A 26,354-nucleotide genomic window follows, 5' to 3' on the forward strand; every position below is an offset into this window, starting at 1 on the left:
AAAAACTCATGGATCACGGACTCCGAAATGTCTGAGGATGAAGGAAGTGCCGTAGGTTGCGCTGAAGAAGGTATTTGGGGTGGTGAAGAACTCCCAGAGGTGGCCTCTTGAACCTGAGTAGGCACGGGTAAGGGTGGGGCTTAGACTGAGCAATGAATGGGCAACAGTCGCTGCTTCTCAATGGAACGAATTGGGAAGCTGAAGAAGAGGAAGAAGCTGAGCAGCCATTGTCTCTCGAAGGAGTGGACTGACGAGGAGACAATATCAAACAATCATTGTCTCTCGATGGAGCGGATTGCAAAACGGCGGGTTGTGGTAGCTACCATTGGACCGAAAATAGGTAGGAGAAGACTGCTACTAGCATTGCGATGATCTAGAAGAGGTCATAGCACCAATCGATCCTCCATGTGCTCAAAAGAAGTTAGTGCGTATCGGATGCGTCTTATTGCCTTCAGCATAGTACTCTGATAGCCGATGCAGAACGATCTCTGTGGCCTAGAAAGGAGAGGTGGCAAAGGTAGTGCTGGGTGGGAGACACATATACTCTGTGGGGGTGGGGAGCAAAGGTCGAAGTCAGCAAGCATCAGTGGTGTGTTTGGTGATGCCACAATAGGAGTACCTAGTAGATTGGTTATCTGTTGGTAAAGAAGCCATGGGTATCTGTGTGCCTTGCTGAAGAAGGAAGAGGTTAGCCACGGACCATGGACTGTAATGTTCGCCTCAAGGGGTGGGAGGGTAGTGGAAGGAATAGAAGTGAACTGCGAGTGAGAGGAGGATGCTACTAGCAGTAAGAGGTTGCAACTAGTAGAAAAACGCAGGATACAGCAGTATGGTGGAGCTATTAGGTTGAAGAGAATAGCCGCCAACATATTGGCTAAGCCGTTGGGTTGCAAAGAATAGCCGCCAACAATCTAGCTGAGCTGCCAGGTTGCAGAGAACAGCTGCTAGCAATAGGGAGGAGCCGCCAGCACAGCAGAGAATAGCCACCAGCACAGTAGGGAGGAGCCACTAGAAGTCTGACTGAGCCACCAGCAATAGGAAATAGCCGCCAGCAATTCGGTTGAGCCGCGAGGTTGTAAAGAACAGCAGCCATCAACAGCAAGGAGGAGCCACCAACAACAGGGAGGAGCCGCCAGCAGTTTGGCTGAGCCACCAGTAGCAGAGAATAGCTGCCAGGAGCTGGGTGGAGTAGGCAGAGGTTAGCTAGCTGCAAACACAAGTTGGGCTGAGCTTTGGGCTGGTTTGGCTGAGCTACAAGTTGCAAACGCTGCTTAGAACAACTACCAAAAAAGTGTTGATGCAGTGGAAGGAGAGAAGTGGATGCCGAACCTGTCACCGGTCTTTGCTGTCACTAGAGTGGAGGATCTTTGTTGTTGTTTAGCTCTGATACCATGTCAAAAGATGACGTACCGGCGAGACAGTAGGGTTTGCGGAGAGGAACACGGAGTGAACTCGGCAAACATGGAGAAGAGAAGAGAAGAGAGAAGAAACTCTGATGAATGGAATGATGAAGATCTGAATCATGGAGTGAATGTGATACAAGGGAACAAGGGTGCCGTAGCACAAGGAAGATGATGAAGATAGCCACGAACCACAAACCACAATGTCCTACTGAAGGGGTGTGAGAGTAGTGGAGAGGCTGGAGAGAAGAGGTGACGGACTGAACGAGTCAGCCGTAAGGAATGAATGAGAGAGTGGCCTATAAATAGGCAGAGTTAGTCTAGGGTGGCGCCCCTTTTTGGGGCTGCAAACCCTAAACGCAAAACGCAAAAATGCAAACTGCTGTAGAAGGTTTTCTCAACATCCTCTATGGTTTCAGCTGATTTGGTTCTTCTTGACATTGCTGCTCCCTGGCTGGATATTGTTTGCTCCACACCAGCTGTAGCCTTTAATTTGTCTTTGTTTTTCCTTAGCTGACCTAATGGTCTGATGTAAATATTGCTACTTAATTCAATTGTCTTCACGAAAAAAAAAAGAGAATATTACCATATCTCTCTTCATGTCAACATTTTATTGGTGAGGCATTGGCTGATGATACCGTGATGGTTCTGAAAGTGGATGCTACTAGTTTTTGCAAAGCTTTGGGTGTTTGGGATTTGTTTGGACTTGCATTGGGTCTCTGTATTAATGCTGCCAAATCATTCCTCATTGCTTCCACGGGCTCAAATTTGCCAGATTTAGGATGACATGGTGTGTTTGTACCACAGGGAGATATTGTGAGGAATCTTGGTTATCCCTTGGGTGTCGATGTGCAAACTAAACACATGCTGAAAGGGATCTCAGACATGTTAGAATCCAAATTTGTTTATTGGAAATCTCAGGTTTGGCCCTTTCATCATGCCTTCAAGTGGCATAGACCATTATGCTTCCCATGACCACTTACTTTTTTCCATTGCTGCCCTGAAGTAATGTGGCTCTGAGGCATATTACTTCACACCTCCCCTTTATGCTATGGAAGAAAGACTTAGTGCATGCTGGTATATCATGGATATCTTGGAATCATGTTTGTACACCGAAGTCCATGGGGGGTGTAGGTATTTTGGATGTACATAATACCCATATGACAGCCCTTTGCTGGTTGCTTTTGGAGTCGATGTCTGCTGGTCACATAGCTACATGGATTGGACAGAACAGGGGCTAGGAACGCCGGAATGCCATTCCATAATGGAGGGGAATGGGGAATGTGTTCCAACATGGAGGAATGTCGTAACCTCTCCATGCAACAATGTTCCTTGAGTTGGAACATTCCAACTAGGCGTAGCGTTGACGACGAGCGCGGGGGGGGGGGGGGGGGGGGGCAGCGCGATAGCGGGAGGCAGCGCAGTTCACGGGGCATGGGGGCGAGGGCAGCGGCACATTGGTCGGGAGCCAGACTTAGAATTGACAAGTGGAAGAATTTACTGTTGAGATAGATAGAGTAAGCCTTTTGATGTATCTCTGAGTGTTCGCATGCCAAGAATGTGATTTACATCACCAAGATCCTTCATGTCAAAGTTGCCATGAAGACTTTGCTTCAGCAAATCCAAGGCATGAGTATCTCTGCCAGCAATCAGTATGTCATCAACATACAGAACCAAGATAATTAGGCTGTCATCTGCTGCCTTCTTAGTGAATAAGCAGTGATCCACTTGACTTCTATGGAAACCTTGAGATTGCATAAATGTATCAAATTTATGATACCATTCTCTTGGTACTTGTTTCAGCCCATACATACTCCTTTTGAGTTTACATACCATCTTCTCTTTCCCTTATTCCACAAATCCTTCAGGCTGTTACATATATATGTCTTTATGCAGATCACCATGTAAGAATGCACTCTTTACATCCATCTGTATGAGCTCTATATCTTCAGGTGCAACCAAGCCCAAAATGGTTCTCAAAGTAGTCATTTTGACTACAGGAGAGAAGATCTCATCAAAGTCAATTCCATGCTCTTGCTTGTATTCCTTTGCAACCAATCTTGCTTTGTACTTTGGTGAGGAACCAGAAGTGACCTTCATTTTGTAAACCCATTTGCATGGAAGTGTTTTCTGCCCTTTAGGCAATTGCGCCAAGTCCCAAGTGCCATTTTTTTCAAGAGATTCCATTTTTGACAATCTGGCTTTATACCATTTCTTGTTGTCCTGTCTGTCCATTGCTTTCTTGAAGCAAGACGGTTCACACCATTCTGTCAACATGACATAATCAGCCACATAATTTGCATGAGGAATGAATCTATTAGGTTGTTTAGTAGCCTTAGACGATCTCCTAACCCAATGATCATTGTTTGCTGGTTGTGGAGCATTTTCAGCTTGCTGTCCTGGCATTTCAACTTGCAAATCAGCATTAACAGCTTGCTGTCCTGGCTGTTCCTGCACATTTAATGGCTCATTATCATAGGCAATAGCTGGGTGATCATTTTCAGCATTAGTTTCTGCATTTATAGGTTCATTTATAGTAGGTATTTGCTGCTGTACAGTGGGCACATTTTGCTGTCCAAAAGGTATTTCTTCCTCGGAATACAACCCTACCGACCTCCTTAGTCTTTTCAGGCTATTTATGCATGCGATCTTCGCGAAAGATAACATCATTGCTGCGTAGTACTTTCCTTTTCTCGGGATTCCATTGTCTATATCTCATTTCATCCTCGTCACCGTATCCTAGGAAAATGCATTTACAGGACCTTGGCTCAAGTTTGCTGCGGTTTTCTTTACGAATGTGCACAAAAGTCTTGCAGCCAAATACTTTCAGGTGAGCATATGAAGGTGGCTTGCCCGACCACGCTTCTTGGGGAACTCCCCTCTCCAAAGACCTGTTTGGTGACCGATTAATCAAGTGTGCGGTTGTCATAATAGCCTCTGCCCAAAAACCATGGGGTAATGCAGTATGAGATAGCATCGTACGGACCTTATCCTGTATGGTTCAATTCATACGCTCTGCAACTCCATTTTGGGTTGGATTATGAGGGGCAATGAGCTCCCTCTTTATCCCGTTGGTGTCACAAAATGCTTGAAAGGCCTTGGACACATATTCCCCACCATTACTAGAGTGAAGACACTTGAGTGTCTTATCAGTTTGATTTTCAACCAATACTAAGAATTTTTTGAACTTGTCAAGCACTTATCTTTGCTACGAATAGGATAAACTCATACCTTTCGTGTAGCATCATCGACAAAAGTGACAAAATATTTATTTTTCCCTAAAGATAATCCTAGCATCGGACATACATCTGAATGTACTAACTCTAGAGGAGAAGATTTCAAAGAAAGAGACTTTTTATGAGATGTCTATGCATGTTTACCATAGATACAATGATCACAATGCTCAAAATCAGCATAACGAGACAAGGCAAATAACCCAAATGAGAAAGCACTTTCATTCCTGTTTGACTCATGTGTCCCAACCGGCCATGCCACAAAGAAATGCTTGGCTGCTCGGTCACGGCAACAACATGATCACTCACACTACTCACACTAGATACATGGAGAGGATACAAAGTATCACTTTTATAACCTCTGGCAATCGCTCTAGATCCCTTACAGATCTTCCATTTTCCACCATCACCAAGGGTGGTATGAAAACCATCATCATCTAGCTGCCCTATGCAAGCTCTTCTTGAGTTGAGGTACATGCCATACATGCTGAAGTGTAAAGACAAAGCCGTGCTAAAACTGTAATTGTTCACTGCTAATACTTGCAATGTCACATACATAGTTGTCCCCAAGATGGACAACACCATGTCAACCGCCTGTACAGGCAAAGAACAACTCTCGATGAGGGGTGACATGAAAGGAAGTACCTGAATCGAGAATCTAGGTATGCATGTCTTTATCTGTATCTGCAAGTAAAGCATGTGCACCAAAGTGTTAAGAGACTAAAAGTACGTCATTCCCACTATCCTCACTGTCACTCACTGTCATGAGTGACTACATTCGCCTCTTCAATTTTGACATTGCTCTTCTTGGGTTGACCCTCTTTCTTCTATTTCTTGCTATCATTTGTCTTCTTGTCCTTTCCTTTCTCTTTCTTCCATTTGTAGCAATCACGTTTAAAGTGACCCTTCTTACCACAATGGTGGCATTCAACATCTTTGCTACGTGATTTACTGCGTCCCTTGCTATCAGATTTGCCTTTGTGTGCTGTGATTTGCCCCTAGCATGCAAAGCACTAGAAGACTTACTGGATGCATTGTTCTACCGATTCATTTCTTCCATGACTAGAGTACTTTCTACATCAGTATACAAAAGAATTGCATTGGAATTGCTCATAGCAGTCTTGAATGTATCTTAGCTCTCTGGAAGAGTGCAAAGCAAGAATGTAGTCTTAAATTCTTCATCAATCAAAAACTTCAAGGCAACCAGCTGGCTGAAAATAGAGTTAAACTCACTCTAAGTGAGTAGACATTGCTGTACCTTCTTTCATACGCAAATCCATAAGCTTTTTCAGCCAATACACTTTGCTTGTAGCAGTCTTCTATGCATATAGTTCTTCCAGTTGAGTCCATATAGCATATGCAGAATCCAAACCTTCAATGTTAAACAACAAGGCCTCAGAAAGCGATAGCTCTTTGGTTGAGCGTGCAAGCTCATTTAACTCATCCCAATCTTCCTGTTCCATGTCCGCGGGCTTTGCCCCTTTGGTTTTAATCGGCTTTGTTTGCTTCTTTTGCAACAGGATATTGTAGCACTGTTTTTGCCAAACTGCAAAGTTATGTGCTCCTTCAAGCTTCTTTATGTGCATGAGATTACTGTTGTCACTGCTGCCAGCCATGTTTTTCAGCCCAAATGTGACAAAAAAATTAGCAAATGCAGGCCCAAACTTCACCCAAGTGACCAAGGTACAAACAAGTACCAACAAGCAATAAATGACCACGTAGAAGCAGAGATTTCAGATCTGTAAATAAATTTTCAGAAGCACCAAACCATGTGCTACAGCATTCCACAATTGATTACAGCTGTTCCAAGGGCATATACATCACATTACATGAGAAATCCCAAATTTTAGCTGCAATTTCTGTTGTACATGTACCCACGGGCATAAAATTTGACATGCATGGTCAAAAGCCCCAAAATTTTGTGCTCAAAGCATCAACCACACATCTGCATTTTCTCTGTCATGCATAGAACATGCCAATTTTGCCAAAATAGAGCGGTTTCAGCAAAACCCCCAAATTTTCCAAGCGTTGGATGTCCAAATTACATGGAATTGAACCTACATGTACATAAAAGGACCAAATGGTGCTCAAATTTTGCCCAAACTGCAAAAGCCCCAAATTGCATGGGGTCCAATGTGCATCAATGTTGAGAATTTGGGTAAATTTTAGCCCAATTTGTGCATGTACGTGAAAAAACCCAAATGTCGGAGGCTAAATGTTACAAATTGCTGCAATTTCTAAGACAGATATCACTGTTGCATCTTGCTCGCATCAAATTTGGACAAATCCCCAAAATTTCCAAGTCCTTCGTGCACTAATTTCAGTGAAATTGAAAGAAATTCACTAAAATGTGAAAAAGCCCCGAAATTCCCGAGCAAATGTGCATCGACTTTGCAATTTCTGAGTCAGATTGTCCAATTCTACATTAAGATCCCCAAATTTGGGAAAAGCCCCAAATATCTGGGCTTGGATTGCACGAAAATTTGAAGGTGTGCCTCCACGTGTGAACGCTCGGTAGGAAACTTTAAGAAAAAAGAAAATTGAAGGAAAAAAAAAGGTTGAACGATGGGTCAACGGACCCGCCGTGCAGGTCACCGATTTGTACCTGCTGTCCCATCGCGTGTGCAGGGCGTCAGCGCGTGTGCAGCTCATCAGCTGTTGAGCTCGACACCCTATCCCCGTTGCTCGCCCAGTGCCCTGCTGGTCTCGTCGCACACTCTCCTCGTTGGAGCTTGGTCCTATCGCATACTCTTCATGTTGGGGGCCAGGCGCACACTCTCCACGTTGGAGCCTTTTGCAGCTCACGACCTGTCGCCTGTGACAAAATGCGACCTGATTCAGGCTACAACTTTCGTGAGTCGCCTGCCCGATTGGCAACACATCAGCTGCATGACGACCTATTGCTACACAACTGCTTGTCAGGTTAGAAAATGACCTCACGACTTGCTCGCCTGTTGTGCTCAAACTCCGAGAGGTATGAACGCCTCAACTGCAGCTCTGATACCAATTTGTAGTGACCGGGAGGCACGAAGATCGAGACAGTAGGTGTTCGTTACGCGCGGAGAGAGAGAGAGAGTGAGAGAGAGCAGAGCAGAGAGTGTGCACGATTTCAAGTACAATGATGAGAGTACCACTTTAGGTTTTTAGATAGATATATATGTGTAAGTACAAATGCTAAGGGTGTGTTCACATCCGAGCACATTTAAAGGCACGATGGCCTTTATTCCCAACAGCGTATGTTTTTGAACTGAAAGTGGAAACTATTGCAAGACATTGTTCAAAATGTGGCTAGTTGGGCCACTTTGTCTTTGAATGTGATCATGCTTCAGATGTCTTACAACGTGGTTTGGAACTTGAGGTGGATATGTGGGAGAGTGAACCTCAAACTGTGTTGCAACAATCTCTTTCTCCCCTTGCGCATCTTGTTTTGCTCAGATTTGCTAATACAGATTCCCTTGGGGTTGGGCTTGTTGATGAGCCACATCCTGCCAATCAGGGTAGGTGTCCAACGATACTCCTTGGGTTTCTGTGGTTAAACGCCATGCTCACTAGGAAGCTTGTTCGATTCCTATGCATTCGGCCCTTGATAATATCACACAAACCTTTCAATGCAGAGGTAAAGGATTCTACTTAAAGCCTTAAAGTGTGACTGCTATTGCAATAGTTGGTAATGGTTCCTCAAATTCTTCTTTGAGGTTTGATGCCCCTGGTAGGTTGTTGCATTCTCAGGATGTATTCAGTGCTGAGCAACATCAATTCCTGCCCTGTGCATCGGTTGTTGGATTGCAAAGGGTGGATCTTGTGGATGTGATTCATATCGAAATGTAGAGATTTCAAGAGGCTAAATTGACGGACACAGAAGGAAAAGTGGTGATTCAGTGGATCTTTTCCTCTTTGTTCATTATGAAACTCGCCTTATGGAATGTCAAAGGGGTTTCATCAATGAGCAAGCAGTATAGGTTGTGGAGGACTGTTTTTACCAGTAATTGGAATGTTTTTGTGCAGTGGAGCATAAGTAGCACTTGTTGGCTGGTTCCGAATCATGTTTATAAGGACTTTACGGTATTCTTTGGTGGCTAGATTCCTCATAAATCTAGAGTTATGTTGGCTGTTCGGTCTTCGCTCCAGCCTTCTCTGGTTTGTCAGGATGTTCGGGGTAGATTGTTGGTGCTGTAGATTATGTATGAGGGGGAGGTCGTGTGGTTGGTGCCAGATGGGTGTGTATGCATGTAACACAGCCTAACATTGTCATCAGCTTTGGGATGACTTGCAGTCCCTTTCCATGGCTCGTCGAGGGCTTGGTATGGGTGATTTTAATGTTTGCATTTCTATGGAACAGGTGACTTTACCTCACTCTGATGGATGGAGTTGAGTGTCAAGCATGGGATGCTATGGCCACCTTGGCTTTGAAACAGGACATGTGATCGTGCCTACATCCTTATGTTGTGGTTTTACATACCGATGTCTTCAACATTCAGAAACCTGGGCCCAACTAGACAGAATGTACATTTGGCAGAGCGATTCCTTCCTTCTAGCAGAGATTGACATTTGGGTGGAGAGGCATCACATCCTTTCAGATCAGTAACCCTTGATTTTGGAAATGACTCATCGGCTTGTGCATGCCTTCAAGGCTCTTCTTGCACTCTTGCCTTAGTGTTTCAATCAATCCTTTTTATTGAACGATCAGTTTTTTGGGTACATGCAGCAGTTGCAGGGGACATGTCGATAAGAAGGGGTGACCAGCAGGCCAGGTGCCTGAGACATTTCTGGTGCTGAAGGCTCAGGGAAGGAAGTGGCATGGGCTGAGAGGTGGTGGAGGTGGAGGGTGATAGTGAGGCTGAGGGGAAAGACCACCAGCTGGCTGCATCCAAGCCAATTTGGTGCAAATGTAGATTTACAAGGCAATTATTGGGAGCCTAGGCCTCCTTGGTTGATGTTTGTTCCACCACTAGTTACCCAATTGTACTCTTAGATAGTAATCCATACCTGCAGTTTCATTCTTTGATTCTTGTTGTGGAGTGATTTTTGTTAAATTACTTGAAGGAACCCTCTCCCTAAGAAAACAGCGAAAAGAAAACTGTTCTGGTTTCTCTTGGTCATAGTCAATTTCTTGTGTTTCACTTTGCAAGTGTGTGCTGCCATTGTAGTGCATTTTCAATATTAAAAAGATTTTAATGGGTTGCAAAATGCAAATCTGCATGTTCTGATTTCAAGTTGTTTGAAGATTTACTTTCGCCAAATATGTTGCTTTTGGTTGAAATTCCTGATAATGTACCTGTTCTGCCAATTGTGTTAATGTACTGATATTACCTGGGCAGAATAGGAATATGTTTTCTCGATATATTGCAATCCTATATATCTGTCATCCTTGTCAATTTTCTGCAACAGCAATAATGTTGGTACATTGTGCCAAGTGTTTAGTTTGTTTCAAAGAGTCCTATTGGATAGATGTTTCGACCATTTGGGAAGTGTTTGGGTATTATATGATGGTGGGGTTGCTTAGTGTATAACTTTATACGCTTTTGTGAAATTTCTCTTCGATCTAATAATTTGTGAGTATATATAATGATTTTGAAAGTTCTGCCTTGGAATGGCATGCAGTCAAATGTTACACTTTTCATTTTGATGATATGTAACTGGCCTCAGGTACGGAGACTCACATCTTGTTATATGTCACACTTTGGCAGGTTACAGAATCTCATCAATCCACAAAAGCAGACACATCTGGTACTGCAAGGGCTGTAGTTGGAAGTTTCAGAAAACTAGGAATTAATTTTACAGATGATAAGGTGCACATACTAATTCATCTCTGTGTAATGACTTATTGTTCACCATTTACTGAAATTCACAGTGAATTGTAGATTACTGTTTTTCGAGTTCTGAAACTGTTGTTTATCTGTTTTATGTGTGGCTGACAGATAAGGATGATCAGAAACCCTGAAGAGCAAATAAGCCTTGTTGGAGTTCCAAAGGAGGATTTGGAAGGCCATGCTTATCACACATACAAATTACGATCACCTGATGGCATGTAGGTTGATCTACAGTTTACAATGAATCAAATTTATGGCTAAAACTCTCATTGATTGTCTCCTACAAATAACCAATTATTATCCTTATACATTTGGGGACATTATTCATCTTTAGATTTGGAAGACCATGCTTATTACACATACAAATTATAATCACTGGATGGGATGTATCTTCATCAACAATTTACACAGAATCAATTTATTGCTAAAACTCCCATTGATTGTCTCTACAAACATAATCGGTAACCAATCATTATTATTACACATCTTTAGGATGCAGCATCTAGAGATTACATTGGAGGTGGGGACATTATTCATCATCCAAAGTAGAGTGGCTTGATCACAACATGGAAGCATAGATTAGGGCCCCTCTTTACTTTCAAGGATTTAAGAGGAGGAGATGCACTTATTGTTGGTATGGTGCATTGGCAAACATAAGGGTGAGAAGAAGATACAAGATAGTTTTGTCCTAGGAATGCATGAGAGAGAAAAACTAGAGAAGGCAAGAAGGAAAGTAACAAGGAAAATTGTATTAGTTGCTGTGAACATAAAATATAAGTTACAAGAACTATACATACAGCAAAGAGACTGAAGAGGCCGTAGCATGCTAAGAAGCCAAATCATTCTGGAAAATAAGACCCACATACTATATGGTGCAAAATTGCCAGTATAGGGTACCTGTCAAGTAGTCAATATAACAAGGAAAGAAAGAAAGCTATAAAGAAAGCAAGTTTTATCACTGTGTTTTTTGTGTCTCAGTCGGCCTATGTATCAAGAATGTTGAAACTAACATTGATCACTCGAAGAAGCAAAATGGAAAGTAAGGAAACCAGAAGTTTCCTTAAAGTTGGACCGTCCTCAAGAAGGAATTACAACATGTAAAGTGCCTCAATAGAGAGCCAAGACAACCACCTAGTAAACTGCCAAAGAGAATATAACTACCGAACTAGCTCACCTAACGAGGTTCCTGTTTTGCACTGCATTCAAGGATGTCGTTATGCTACTTGTTGCCTCTAGTTGGGACTTGGATGGTTTCCAACTCTCACCTTCAGACTAGTTTCAGCAGTAAGATACAGATCAGTAGTCTTATTCCTTGACTACTTGAAATCATCAGTCTACAAGCATCAAAGCACTTACCATAAACAATTAATGGCTATGTGCCACTAGGTCCTATTCTGAGTGTGACTTATTTCCTCCAGCCAAGACTGAATTGGACTTACAACTTGGTCATTATTATATTGATGCCTTGATTCAATCATCACAAAGTAAGTGAGATTTTTGGTTACTGGAAGATCTTAAAAAAGCCTTTTCATCATCATGATCAGTAGTATTTGTCTCTTCAATGACTTAAGTATCTTCAACTACATTGGTTTGTTTCTTCTTTTTGAAACAATAGAAGCTACATGTCCTGACTTGTATAAAATTTTGGGGACTTGACATTAGTATTTGGGTCATGGGATCGATCATTTTGCTAGTATGTATGACACACTGCTTTTAGTCTTTTAAGATTTCTAATGTCTATGTAGATTGCAGTTCTATTACTTGCTTAATGCTCATTATTTGTAATTCAATATTTTATGTTCTTAAATCTTATAATGATTATCTAGGACGTAAGTTGTAACATGCTCAAACTTCATGAATCATGTACCATGAAGGCTTAAAGCTTTGTTTGAAAATTGAGAAATGTTGTTGTGGGCATTGATATTTTTAAGGACCTATGTATAGATTCTGGGCTAAAATCTGAAACTCTTCCCCATTTCTAAAACTGACCAAAACTTCAAACCTCTGTTCTTTGCCGTTTTTGTTTCCCCTATTTCGTAAGTTCCCTCGTACTATGGCATTGGAGCCAAATGTACCTATGAGGAATAGTGGCAGGTTCAAGTCTTGTAGCAAGTCCCTTCATATCACTATATGCTTTCACCATCGCACGGTGGAAGGAGAAATAAGCACCCCCTGTGTCACTAAGATGTTGACATAGATGGGGGGAAAAGGAGTAGCACCCAAAGAAGAAGTGTGAGATACATGTCCAGCTGAAAACCTATGAAATAAATAGATGCAACCATGATAAGTAGTGCCAATCGATCCAAGTCTTCGCTCTGAGCTAGGGAGTAGATCTTGTAGAAGCAAATATCGACTTGCAAAAGGAAGCAAACACAACGACATAAGATCATAAAACATGCAGACCTCAACTTCAATAGAAAGTGCGAGTGGGTGCGATGTACGAATGTGAAAAGACTCCCATTACCAAAAGGTAGGTTCACTAAGAATGTAAGAAAGTAAAAGGAGAAATGTGTAGTGGAAAAGAGAAGACAAACTAGAGCGTGCCGTACAAGCATAGGTGGAGAGTGGAAAGGGATCAGGGTTAGCATCACAAAGTGCTGAACTAGAGGAAGGCTCCACAATTTGGTAGGCCGAAAGGTCTCTAGAGAAAGTGAGCTCAAGTGCTTTTGGCTACGAACTCCTAGGAGAAGGGGACTTGTCAAGTTTATCCTCAAGAGAGACAACACATGTTTGAGAATAATTGAAGTCCACAACGATAGGATGGGTAGACATTTCTAACTACTCAAGTGAAGAGGAAGCAGAAAAACCAAGTGCCATGTGAGGAGTGGGTCTACCCTACTATTTTGGCTGTAAAGAGGATGTGCTCGAGATGCAAGTGTTGAGTAAGCTGCCCCTTGCCTTTGAACGACACTCCTTGTCAAAGTGACCAGCCTTTTAACAGTGTTGACAATATTGATTTTTCTTTGGTACATTTTGCTACCTAGGTTTGAGTTTTGATTGGGAAGTTCCTTGTGACTCATGAGCTTGGGTTTGATTTGGATTTTGATTGGAAGTTTGAGTTTGCTTGCCCTTCCCTTGTTGCCCCTTCTAAGAAGATGCGACAAAGGCTCCCTTAGTGAAGGATGTCCCATAAAATTGATTGAACTGTTGAGCGTAACCTAAGAGTTGGCACTCAAATTCATAGAACTTGGGCATCTAAGGCTATGAGATCAATTGCTACACAAAATGAAAATATTTTCTTGGTAGCTTATTAAGGAACAATGTTACTTGATTGTCAAGGGACCTAGGGGCTCCAGTGGTTGAGAACTCAATGAGGAAATGCCGATGCTCAGCCAACTTGACTTTCAAGTCATCCTGATTAGTGATTGTGAAGTTTTGTAGCTCATGGTATAAGTTAATGGACATCACTAGATGAGTCTGATGTGTATGGAATGAAATTCCCATCACTAAAAAGATTGCCATGCTGATTATACTTGGACTTTCAAATAAGAGTATGCTTTGAAACATGAGCAATGGGAGTAGAAGAGCTTCTAGAACCACATTTGACACAGGTTTTGATTGCTACCTATGTACTGCTACTAATTGCAATGCCTCGAGGAGTGGCCTGCCTTCCCCTACGAGTACGTGACACTCAACAGTCTATCTTTTCTAGCTCCATGTAGAGCTCTTTGAAGATGGCATCTTGCTCTTCGTCTCTCTCTATTCACATGTTTAAGTGTGGTCCTTGTTAACTTGAACTCATCTACATTCACTTGAAAAATTGAAGGTAAGATATATAAATAATAAGATGACTTAAGAATTTACATTCATGAATTCTAATTTTAGAATAAGTATGGAGTCAAGTTCAAAATTACTTATCATGCCATCAGCATCTCATAGATGTCCTTAAGCACACACAAGTTAGAACCACAATAGATAAGTTGTTATAACTGCCTGGTGCTAAGTTTGTTTCAGATCTTGGTGTGACTTCAACTCATTAAAATTGAAAATTTATAAGAAAAGTAGAACCTTTACTAGAAAAATAATTATAAGATTTAAATTTTAATTGCTAGAGTCAATACTGTTAAAGCCACCTTTTGAACATTTGGTAGAGCTGATATCCAAATGACTCCTACCAAAATAGTGGCTTCACCAAAGAGGCCATTTTTAACACATGGTGCTTCCTTTGGTCTCCATAATTGATTGGCTCTTGGAGGAATGGACCATGGATATCCTCATGCAAAGCCTTCAGGAGATAAGCATCCCTATTCGAGGCTAGCTCTTGGTTCATGAAGAGAGAGAGGCTCTTGTAAGCGGGATACAAGAGAGCTACTAGGCCATGGTTAGACCTCTTCATTCATTTCCACCTCTTTTCAACAAGGTAGAGGATGTCATGCCTTCGTGTGATATCATCCAAAATATCAACTATGCCACTATTTATAAAGAAAACCAATAGGTACTAAATTAGAGAGATTCATTTTGCATTAAAAAACAATTGAATGTCCATTTTAAAAATAAATCTAAGTTGAAATTATTACTGTGGAATCCCAACATCAAGAATGGTAGAAGCTCTAATCTCCTCCACGGTCTCTATCATGAAATGAGTGAGGAGGCCTATAGTGGTGCCCTCCATATCTGTCCTGTGAATGTCCTATCCTCTAACAATTTGAAGCATTGTCGATGACAACTTGGATAACATTGCTTGGTCCCATCTACATACACATAGAAATTTAGAATATAGTATAGCTTAGAGGTGGATAATGATAATTGGGCATGGAAGTGAATATCAATATAGAGAGAGGTAGAGATATTTAAGAATCAAGATTCAAGAAGCATAAAAGTTTATAGTTTAAAACATAAATGATAAGACATAAAGCATAAAAAATAATATTTAAGAAGCATAAAATATGAAAGATAATTCATAAAACACAAAATATTCAAGAATGTAGACTCACCTCTATAATGGCTTGCTGGATGTGCCAGTCGTTCTATTCCTCTTTGCGTTTGCATCCACGGCACGCAAGAAGTAGGTGCCAAGAGGCAAGCGACAAATATATTAATAATATCTCTCAATTGTTGATCCTTTCTCTCTCTTCTCAACTAGTTTCTTTGTGCGCATGTCATTGTAGGTAACACCATGCCACCCCTCTCATGGACCCACGGCGGCAATAGCCTTCACCATTCTTCTCCACCTATCCACTCTTAGAATGTGGAAAGTGAGATGACACTCGATGATTTCTTTAGGCAATCTCGATTTTTGCATTCCTTTGTGGCTCTTGAAGGAACGAGAGTGGGCTTGAAACACAACCCATTGTCTCAACAAGTGTGGTTTGTCTCTTAAGCTTGTTGGGCCCATGAGTGGCGGAGGCGGCAGAAGTAGAAGGGGAAACCAAGGGATCTATGAATCCCTCCATAGTAGTGGTAGGTTTAGCTGAAGGGGTGGCCATGGATGTGTATATGTCGGAGGAGACTATCTTCTCTTGAGGTTGTGCCAAACTAGAGGATACCTTGTTCGATGCCTTCAAAACAGAGCAATATTTCTTTATGATCTCATCGGCCATCGCTTGAGGGATCTTCTGGCATGGACCACATTCTCCATCTCTCTTGGACAAGTGGATGAGAAGCCGTGTCACACTACTCGTTTGGACCTTGTCGCAATACTTACAAGTCCCATGATAGGCATTGGTGGGATTCATGGCTTTCTCAAGGTGTGAGCTGTGAAGAGAAAAGGCTTCATGAAGTGCTTTAAGCATGGTGAAGAGATGGAGGTGGTAAGAGAGGTCAAGGTGTAGATAGAGGAGGTGGTAAGAGAGGTGGAAGAGAGTGTGGTAAGAGAAGCTAGTATTGAGTAACTTGGAAGTGGTAATGGAGAAAGAGGAGGAAGGGGGAGATGGAACTTGGAAGTTGGAAGGAAGAGGAGGAGATGGGAATATAGGATGAGCAAGTTGGAAGAGAATGTAGTCACTTGGAAATTAGAAGGAAGAGAAAGTGGTGGGAAGATACAAAGAGGAAGAGAAATGAGGATTGAGTAGAGAAGGCAATAGGCTTGAAAGTTGAGGGTAAAGATTGAAGTGGGAGAGAGTTATTTATTAAGGTCCAAAACAATTTGAAAATCGGAAAAAAAAAGGCAGGAAAAAGGGTTAAAAAAATGGGCAGAAATAGTGAGATTTGACCTTGGACAACGGTCACTTGTGTAGGTACGGTCTAGACCCAATGGATTAGATGGGATGGTTCCCTCCACAGACGGAATGGAACTAGTGTTGGAAGTAAAGGCACCTTTGCCTAGCCACCCGTGTATTACTACACTGACAGTATCCATGCTTGCACATTGCAGGCGGGGAGCGCCCATCACTATCACTTCATTCTTTATTTTTTCAGTGAAATTTGAATAAAGGGAAGGCCGGTCACACATTGGAACTGTTGGAGTTCCTACATTGTGTGAGTCTCACACTACCTCTTGCTCCTTCTACCATAGCTCTTGCTCTTGCTCGTGCTTCCACTTCAGGGTTCATCTCCTTTCAATTGGTATCAGAGCCTTCTTCTTCGTGAGCTTGAGCTTGGTCTGGCACACTCTCAACTTCCATTCAAATACCTACAGTAGTCATCTCTTTGTTGGCAGTCATAGTCACTCCGTTCGAGCTTCCTATTGGTTGCATTCTTCTTGATCACTCTTTGAGCCTTCTTGAGCAAGTTGGAGTAGCATCCCATAGCCCTCACCTTGCTAGTGCAGCATCGGGTTGTGTGAAACAGGCCCTTTTTTTAGTAGCAGCTCACGTTTTTCATCTCCTATAGCATATATTTTTCATTGGGAAGCTATACAAGCACTTATACACTTGGTTTTGATGCTTGGCATTGATCCTTCCACTCTTGGCATTTGATTTGAGTGCTAAGCTTCAATTTTGGACTGTTATAATAGTTCACAGACTGTCATAAAACAGGGTAGCACTTATCTTTGATGTCTACACTTATTGCCATTGGTTGGATGATGCTCGGTTATGCTCGGTTGATGCTTCTATATTTGAGGATGCTATGTCATTGCTTGGAGTTGATTTTGGACCGATTTAACCACTTCATTTACTCTATTTTGGCTGAGGTTTGCTGGCTGGAAATATGGGGAAGCACTCTATTTGTTGCTTCTATGGTCAGCTTTGTTGGTCTTATAATGCCCGATTATGCTAGGGTGATGTCTACATGTATGGGAATGCTATGCCCGTGTTATGAATTGAATTTGGAGCTGATTTTTGTATTGAAATAGCTTGGTTTGATAGTGTATTCACTGCTGTATACAGTAAGGCTGAACCTCTTTTAATAGGGGTTTTATATGCCTATTGCCTTTGGCCATGATGCGGGTGTTCTATATGCACTACTGATGTGTACCATTGATGCTAGTACATAGGTATCTCATATGCCCATGATTTGAGGTGGCTTTGAGCTTGATTTAAGGACTAATTTACTCAATTTGTACTGTTGTAATAACCAGGACTGAACCCTATTTGGTCAGTGTATGCTCCACCTATTGGTCACGGGTGTCTTTAGGGTGACTCATCTGACTACATGGATGTATATGAAGGTTGGCACATGTCTTGTATTGCTCCAGAATGCCTTTTGAGTTTCGATCCAGCTCCGTCTTGGTATACATTTGATTGACATTGGTCTACAATGGCATGCTTTGTGATAGTCATTATGCCTATACTCTATGCTTGACCCTTTGGTACATGCTTTGACGCATATCTCAGAAATGCATGCTCCTTACACTGTCTGTGTTTGATTGCCACTTGGAGCTTCGATTAGGTGTTCATTTGCATACTTTGGAGCTCTTGGATGTTTATTTGGGTTGTCAAAGATTTAACATTGACTGTTACATGATGTGTTGGATGTTATAGGTGATGCTTGACCGATCCCTTGCTTTGGATGCTCCATTGATATACAGTCTTGGACCATGATGGCTTTTGTATTCACATGCTATCTTTGAGCTTAGTTGCTTGATTGACAACAATCTTTTTGCTAGTGGGAGCTTCATGCTATCTTTGAATATTGTAGAGCTTCTTGAGTAGATGAGACTTGGATCTCTTACATGTCTATGCTCTTGATAGATACTTGTTTGCATTGGATGCTTTTAGGTTGATTTGATCCATCTTCTCTTTGAGCATACACCGACCTTTGTTAGGTCCGATCAATTAGGCATACCTCTAGCTTGGCTTGCTCTCTGAGTTCTTTATGCCGGGGATTGTATTCTCCTATTGACATCGATTGCTCTGACACATTTCGGTGTTTGGCTAATTGTTCTTGGCTGCTACATTGTTTCTTACATGCTCGCTTCATGCAGAATCTGACCTGATAGTCATACTTGACTTTGGATCACTCTGAGCTTATTGTTTACTCTCTTTTTGTCACTGCTGTGATTTATTACAGCAAGCTGTTTTGTGTGGACTGTGATGTATTTACTGAACTTAATTGTGTTATTTTGATGTAGTTTTAGTACTATTTGGTGGACGATTGGTCATTTTAGCATTTTCTCTTATTTTTGGCTTGTTTTGGTAGTGGTTTTGGCCTATTTACTGCTAATTCTAGCAGGCTGTTTTCTTATAGTCTGCCTTTGTTTGATTCATTATCGTTGGTCATCTCAAAGATACGACTTTGTTTAACATTGCCAAGTTGGATGACATTAACTATGGCTACTAGAAGTCTCAAATATGGCAGGTTTTGGTGCAGAAATTGTAGATTAAGCCACTAAGAAACAAAGATATTAAACCCTAGAACATGGATGATGATGAGTGGGCTGATTTAGATGCACTATGCGAGTCCACTATCATTTTATCACTCTCTAAAGAAGTCCATAATAATGTTGTTGAAGATGAAGATCGGAGTGCATGGAATCTATGGGAAAAGATTCAGGAACCTTGAGCAAAGCAAAGCTCTGCTTTGCAGATGCATTGGCTTAAATAGTTTTTGGATCTTTGCATGAAGGAGAGGATCCTATTGTCTACTCACTTTAGCCAGTTTCATTCTATCATGAATAATCTGCTTTAACAGGGTATTGAGTTTTAGGATAATCTATATCCTTTGTTTCTATTTGATACTTCATCTAAGTCTTGGGATGTATTTCACACTGCGATCTGTACCAACAAACTTGATGGGCTGAAATGGAAAGATATAGAGAGCGCTCTTTTGACTGAAGAAATTAACAGGAAAAACAATGATGCTTCCGGTATTTTAGATGCTTTATTGGCTACAGGTGGCAGAAGTGGCAAGAAAGATAATGATCGTCATGGAAAGGACTCTTAGAAGTCCGGGTCTAAGTCACGTGGATGTAGCAAGTCCGGTGGATGTAAGTTCGATCTTACATGCCATTATTGTGGGAAAGCAGAATACATACGGCCACAATGCCATAAGATGCACGATGACAAGCGCAAAAAAAAGGGGAAAGAAAAAGTGTAGGAGAAATCCAATGATCGTAGCATTATACCTGCAAAGTCTAGCATAAAGATTGAGGAGATAAATGTTATGCAGCTTGAGGAGTCCGATGGTGACGACATCTTAGTAGCCTCTTCATGTGATGTCTCCTAGCTGACTGAGGCTCAACCTATGCATGCATAGTGTTGGCTCTTGGATTCGGGTGCATCTTTTCATGTGACCCTCTATTGTGAGTGGTTTCATATCTATGCTAGCGTGTCTAGTACTGTGCGCTTAGGTGATGATCGGTCTCTTACTATTGTTGGGATTGTTGATGTCACTCTACAATTTTTCTCTGGTAGTACTTTTGTTTTGTATAATGTATGTCATGTACCTGCCCTGACTAAAAGCCTTATGTCTATTGGGTAGCTTGATGATGGAGGTTATCGTTTATGCTTTGGTGATTTTGCATGGAAGATAACTTGTGGAAGGCTTGTTTTTGCAAGAGGTGCTAAGTCTGGCAGCCTCTACCCCTTGGTTGTATCTGGTATTATTGACCATGTTTTGTCAGTGGATTCTATCCCACATGTTTCTCTCTGGCATGCTCGTCTTGGATATATATCACTTAAGGAAATGAAGTGCTTAATGCTCTGTAGTATCTTTCATCTTTTGACTACTCACATTTTGAGTCATGTGATCATTGTTTGTATGGTAGGGAGACTAGGAATTTGCATAAAAAGTTGGTATTCCATATATGGGTGAGCCTTTGGCTTTTGTGCATTCAGATGTATGTGGACCTATGCTCTCTCAGTGATTAGGGGATGCAAAGTACTTTGTCACATTTATTGATAATTATTAACGTAAGGTTTGGGCTTATTTCATAAAGCAGAAATTTGATATCTTGGCGGTCTTTCAGTATTGTCTTGGTTTAGTAGAGAACCAGTTTGGGCATAGGTTGAAATGCCTAAGGAAAGATAACGGGGGTGAGTACGTCTCACGTGGCTTTGAGTAGTTTTTTGACAAGCGGGGTATTAAGTGTCAGTTGACCACCCCTTACACCCCTCCCCTGAATGGTATAGCTAAGCATATGAATAGGACTATTTAAGAGAGGGTCAGCAGTATGCTTAGCCAAGCAAGCTTACCACAACATTTTTGGGCTGAGGCAATCTCTACTATTGTGCATCTCATTAACACGTCACCTTGCAGTGGTATTGACTTCTAGGTTGCAAAGGAGGTATGGATAGGAAAGCCTTCCTCATATGCTCATTTGCTTGTCTTTAGATGTGAGGCCTTCTGCCATGTGCCCAATAGAACAGTAAGCTATTAATGTGAATAGCCATCAAATCTTGATCATGGGGTCCGTAGGGAGACCAGAATGTAAAGATAGCCAAATAGGTTTGCTCTTGGTGTTAATTATGTGGCTGATTATATCATATTGATAAATTGTCGTGAGCCCTCATGCTTTAAGGAAGCGATGGAGAGAAAAAATAGCAAGAAATAGCATAAGGCTATGCTGTTAGAGATCGAATTTGTCATGAAAAATGGCACTTGAGATTTGATGCATTTGCCTAAAGGGCAAAAATTGCTATTGTGCAAATGGGTTTACAAAATGAAAGTCACTTCTGTTCCTTTGCCAAGGTACAACAATTAGAAATATGGAATTGATTTTGATGAAATTTTCTCTTGTAGTCAAAATGAATACTTTGGGAATCATTTTCGGCTTGGTTGCATCTGAAGATATGGAACTCATACATATGGATATTAAAACAGCTTTGTCACATGATTTGCATAAGAACATCTATATGTAGTAGCCTGAGGGTTTTTTTGGAAAGGGGAAAGAGCACATGGTATGTAAACTCAACAAGAGTTTGTATGGGCTGAAACATGCATCACAAGAATGTATCATACATTTGCTACATTTATGCAATCTCAGGGATTCCATCGATCTCAAGTTGATCACTGCTTATACACCAAGAAGGCAGTAGATGGTAGCCTTATTCTCTTGGTTTTGTATGTGGATGGCATGCTGATTGCAAGGAGGGATGTTCATGCTTTGGACTCCTTGAAACAAAGCCTACATAGTAGCTTTGATATGAAAGATCTTGGTGAGGCCAATCATATTCTTGGCATGCATATACTCAGGGACAGATCGCAGGGTCTTCTCTATCTGTCATAGCAGGAGTATGTTACTAAGGTTTTGCAACATTCAATATGGAGAGACCAGAAGCCATTGGTGTACCGTTGCCTCCATATGTGAAACTTAGTGCAGATGATAATCCTACATTTGATGACGGAAAGGCTGAGATGGCCAAGATTCCTTATGCTTTAGTTGTTGGTAGCTTGATGTATACTATGGTTGTTACACATCTTGACATTGCATTTGCGGTGGGAGTGGTTAGTAGGTACATGGCATATCCTCGCAAAAAGCATTGGGAAGCAGTGAAGGGTATCGTAACATACCTTAAAGGCACAAAAGACTTGTGCATCTGCTTTGGGAAGAAGTCATCTATTGTTGACTTCATTGATGCAGACTATGTTGGTCATCCTGATTGTAGAAAGTCTACTTTAGGATATGTGTTCCGTTCATAGAGGGAGCAATCTTTTGGATATCCAAGCTGCAAAAGTGTATTGCATTGTCTACTACAGAGGCAAAGTATGTGGCTATCACCACGGAGACATGCAAGGAGGCTCTATGTCTTTCACGTCTAGTTAGAGAGCTTGGCATTACAGTGGTTCCTATGCTCCACTGTGATAGTGAGAGTGCTTTCATGCTAGCACGGAATTTTGTATTTTATGCAAAAACAAAGCACATACAGGTGAAGTATCATTTTATTAGGGATGTACTTGACAGCAAGAGCATTGAGCTTGTCAAGGTACATACCGATGATAACCCTGCAGACCTTCTCACGAAGGGTCTTCTAGTAGAGCGGTTTGTGCATTGCCGCTAGAGGATGGGGTTGGATAGTATGTGTATTTCAGCTTTGTACATATATAGACTTAGTTCATCAAGTGCATAGAAAGTGAAAACGGAGTTCCTAATGGGCTCAAGACTCGCCCTGCACTTGGTCCCATCGGCCGCAGAGGGAGTGGATGATGGAGGTCCAAAGCTCTGCCAAAGTCACATATATTGAAAGGCACTCTCCTCCAAAAACCACCTGAGGGCGTGCCTTCCAAATGTGCCATCTTGTAAGACTGCCTATGATCTCCCATACCTCTGAGTGCTGTGCTGTGGGCTCCAATACTTGGCGGATGGGTAAAGCCTCATTGCACAAGAATGAGCCTTGATGAGAAAAATCGTGTTCTGCATTCCGGCCTCATACAAGAGGTGACGGCCCTGGTTGATTGCCTACCAGCAAAAAGCCCCCCACGAGATACATCCAATGCTGGGTGCCACACGGTGGAAAATACAGTAGGTTCCTCTCCACACAAGCTGTGCCGCCTTGCAAGACCACATGTAGTGCTTTGGAGTTTCCAAATGCTGCTTTGTGGGAAGCACTTACAACCTCCATCCTATTGTATTTGGGCCAATGAACTCCCAACAGCCTGACCCCCATGTGCCAAAATACGATACTCTCCTCGGCCTCCATCCGCCCCACAGGCGACGCCAGAAGGTTCGACGGAAGTCATCCATGATACTATACTCTGCCCAGTATCTGCTACGTGAAGGTGCCCAATCCATGCCTTCTTGCATCAGTACATGTCTAACAATCTTGGCTGTGTACTCCAAGAACCCAGAGGCTTCTTGGCGACCGTAGTGGTCAGCCATAGCCACTCTCCAGGATCCCACTCCAACATATCAAGTGGCATGCTTTTCCATATCCAAAGATGCTACTCCCAAAACTCCTTCTGGGGCACATAAGGGTCTAGTCGCCAGGTCTTCCCTTGGAGTCCGACCACACGAATCCTCCTCCAGGAAAGGACATCAATCTCCTCATCCTGTTGTCCTATGTTAAGAGCGAGACCCTCCATCCTGCACGGTAAAGAAAGTCTCACAGTGGGCGCCACCGATTCTACCTGCCACTTGTAAGGGGATACCTACTAGTGAGAATCTAGTAGCCCACACCTCCCTAGGCTTCACCAGCTTTCGGATTGGGGGATCTAGCCACTCTTGAGGGCTTGTTGAGTCAATCTCCCTTCTTAGCTAAGCTCCTCGCTGACATCCTGATGCCCGCTGAGTCAATCTCCCTGCGTGTGGAGTGGGATCCCCTGGTGCCTCTTGGAGAAATCTTTGTGTGACTGCTAGGTCTCGCCGGAGTGCTCTCTCCTTCTCCCAACTTTGTTGCCTTGCCTATAGGGCTGCGTCCTAGCAGATCCTACTCGACTCGGCTAAGGCCTTTGCAACCTCCTTTGCAATCCGGTCCCCCTTGGCTCACTTCCTAGTCGAGAGTTGCTCAATCTTCCTCCTCACCTCCTCCCTCTTGTAGATCGAGTTTGGGATTTGACAAGATCGCATACCATGGGCTTTAGCGGAAGCATCATTAGGAGTGAGGAGAACTGGGCAGTGATCATACAAAGTGGTACCAGCCAACTACCCTATCTGGCCTCTGCGAGAGCACCCCCACTCGCCCACATAAAACTTGTCCAGCCGCTCCAGAAGAGCTCCACCAAGCCGCCTGTATCCCCAGAAGTCCAGTGATCTCTCCCTCTTGTGGAAAGTTGGGTCCCGCCAAGCATCACGTGCTCCTACTGCGAGGAGAAAGACCTCCATGCCTTGTGCTCCTCCCTTGCCATACCCTGGTAATCTTTGCGCTTGTCCTGTTGGTTCTCTAAGGCCTCTAGGTTGTTGAAGTCTCCTCCAACAATCCAAGAGTCCACCTCTGGGAGTCCTATTGCAATCTCCACCTAGAACCTGTTGCGCGCCCTAGCCTCAGTAGAGACATAAACATTGGGGACTCCAAGGCACGAGTCCCCTATATCCAATCTAGAAGTAAGATGTTGATCCGTCCAGAAAGAGCAGGTTGCATCTCTTGCCGAACAATCAATTTCCTAGAACCACATGCCCCCTTGTAGTGGAGGCTGTTCACGTTCCAAGATGCCAGGTATATACTTATGGGGAAACCTGTGATTGGTGGAACAAGCATTTGTTCAGTGTGGAAGTTGCTAACGAAGAGGAAGAGCTATGGGGCATGCAAGTGTGCTTAGTTGCAGGCTTGGAGGGCGAACTCCATTCCCCCATGGTGGCTCTTTGGTGGACCATGGGGGTGATAGATGCTCCAAGCGGTACCACCAGGGTGTCTATTAGCCAGGCTGGGAGGCGTGACTTTGTACACAAGTAGAAGTTCGCAGCTTGTGTGAGGGGCTACTCGATCACATCCATTGGTGAACTCCCCTGTGGAGGGGCTCAAAAAATAATGCTCAGATGTGAGACCTCGGCTCCAGCCCACGAGTTAATGTCCATCATGTACCCTGGCCACTGTTGGGAAAAGAGTGCTAATCCTCCTTCTCCCATCCACTAGGAGATGTGGTCTACAACCTGACCCCTCATCTCCTCCTCTATCTGTGTCATCGTCTAGTCTCTTGAATGAGAGGTTTGAAAGAAGAAAGCATAGTTTGATCCATTTGGTGGTGCAAGTAAATGGACCTTGCTGCTCCTTGACTTGCGGACCACGAAGATCCCCACCTTGAGAGGTAATGGGATCTCTCCATGCTTTGCAACTCTCAAAAAAGACCGTGGACCAGTGCGGAAAGACTCATGGGGGAGCCATTGTGCCTATTGAGGGAAGGTGTGACGGGAGGTTGGACCAGATGAGTTGGTGGGGCTATGTGGGGAGGAGGGGGGGGGGGGGACTGGGCTGTTGGTGAGGAGAGGACATGGATGTGTGAGGCTCATCACCCCCTGTAAAAAGGGGGGGAATGGAGGGGGGAGGGGAAAATATGTTATGGGTGAGGTTCGGGGGGTTGATCGGCGAGGGAGAAGGTGGGAAAGAGAATGAGTAAGGGGTGGTGGGTTGGTCGGAGGCGGGTGTGAGTGGCCCTGGAAAGGAAAGACTATGGGATCTCGGGTGGAGGGGGACTGAGACACCTCAGTGGGTGGTCGGGGTGGAGGCTTGTGATCGTGCTGGGTGGGACAAGTGGGGGGTTTTGCGAGGTGTTCTCACGAGGGACTGTCACCTGCGCTCCTGCTCTCTGCTACTGTGGCTTTGTCTGAGGGGCTAGCTGAGGCCTTCCTTGCCGTCTTCCTCTTTGTTGTAACTAGACCCGTGTGGAACCGTCAGCATCCACCTATGGTTCTGCCGATTGAGACGCCTTGGCTCCGTAACGCATGCAGTCTGCTGCTTGATGCCGAAAGTCATGGCATCACAGGCATTGGCCAAGCTGCCCTGTCACAATAACCTGCTCGTTGAAAGAGTGTTTGCCTGCCTCAATGTCACGCGATTGACAGGAGGCTCTAGAGAAGACGATCAAGAACAGAGAAAAAGTCACTGATTCTCATGAGCACGAGCGATCCTTTCACCTCCCAGCCTTGCCTAGTTTATTGCTGGCCAGACCCATCATGATCCGATTGCCAGCCGTCAAACCTTGGTGAGTCCTACTATTCT

At 43.1% G+C, this 26,354-nt stretch overlaps 1 protein-coding gene across 1 annotated transcript in view; it reads left to right on the forward strand.

Annotated features, from left to right (window-relative positions):
* Nucleotides 1-26,354, forward strand: part of LOC148021368 (putative 4-hydroxy-tetrahydrodipicolinate reductase 1, chloroplastic) — a 115,980-nt gene that overhangs the window by 70,287 nt on the left and 19,339 nt on the right. Inside the window, exons 5-6 of the mRNA XM_087699226.1 lie at nucleotides 10,321-10,422; nucleotides 10,552-10,661. Coding sequence (XP_087555352.1) covers nucleotides 10,321-10,422; nucleotides 10,552-10,661 — 212 coding nt within the window. The remainder of the gene's footprint in view (nucleotides 1-10,320; nucleotides 10,423-10,551; nucleotides 10,662-26,354) is intronic.

This window comes from Lygodium microphyllum, chromosome 18 (assembly GCF_053477565.2).
Source record: "Lygodium microphyllum isolate KBCC chromosome 18, Lygodium_microphyllum_v1.1.10, whole genome shotgun sequence".
Lineage (NCBI taxonomy): Eukaryota > Viridiplantae > Streptophyta > Polypodiopsida > Schizaeales > Lygodiaceae > Lygodium > Lygodium microphyllum.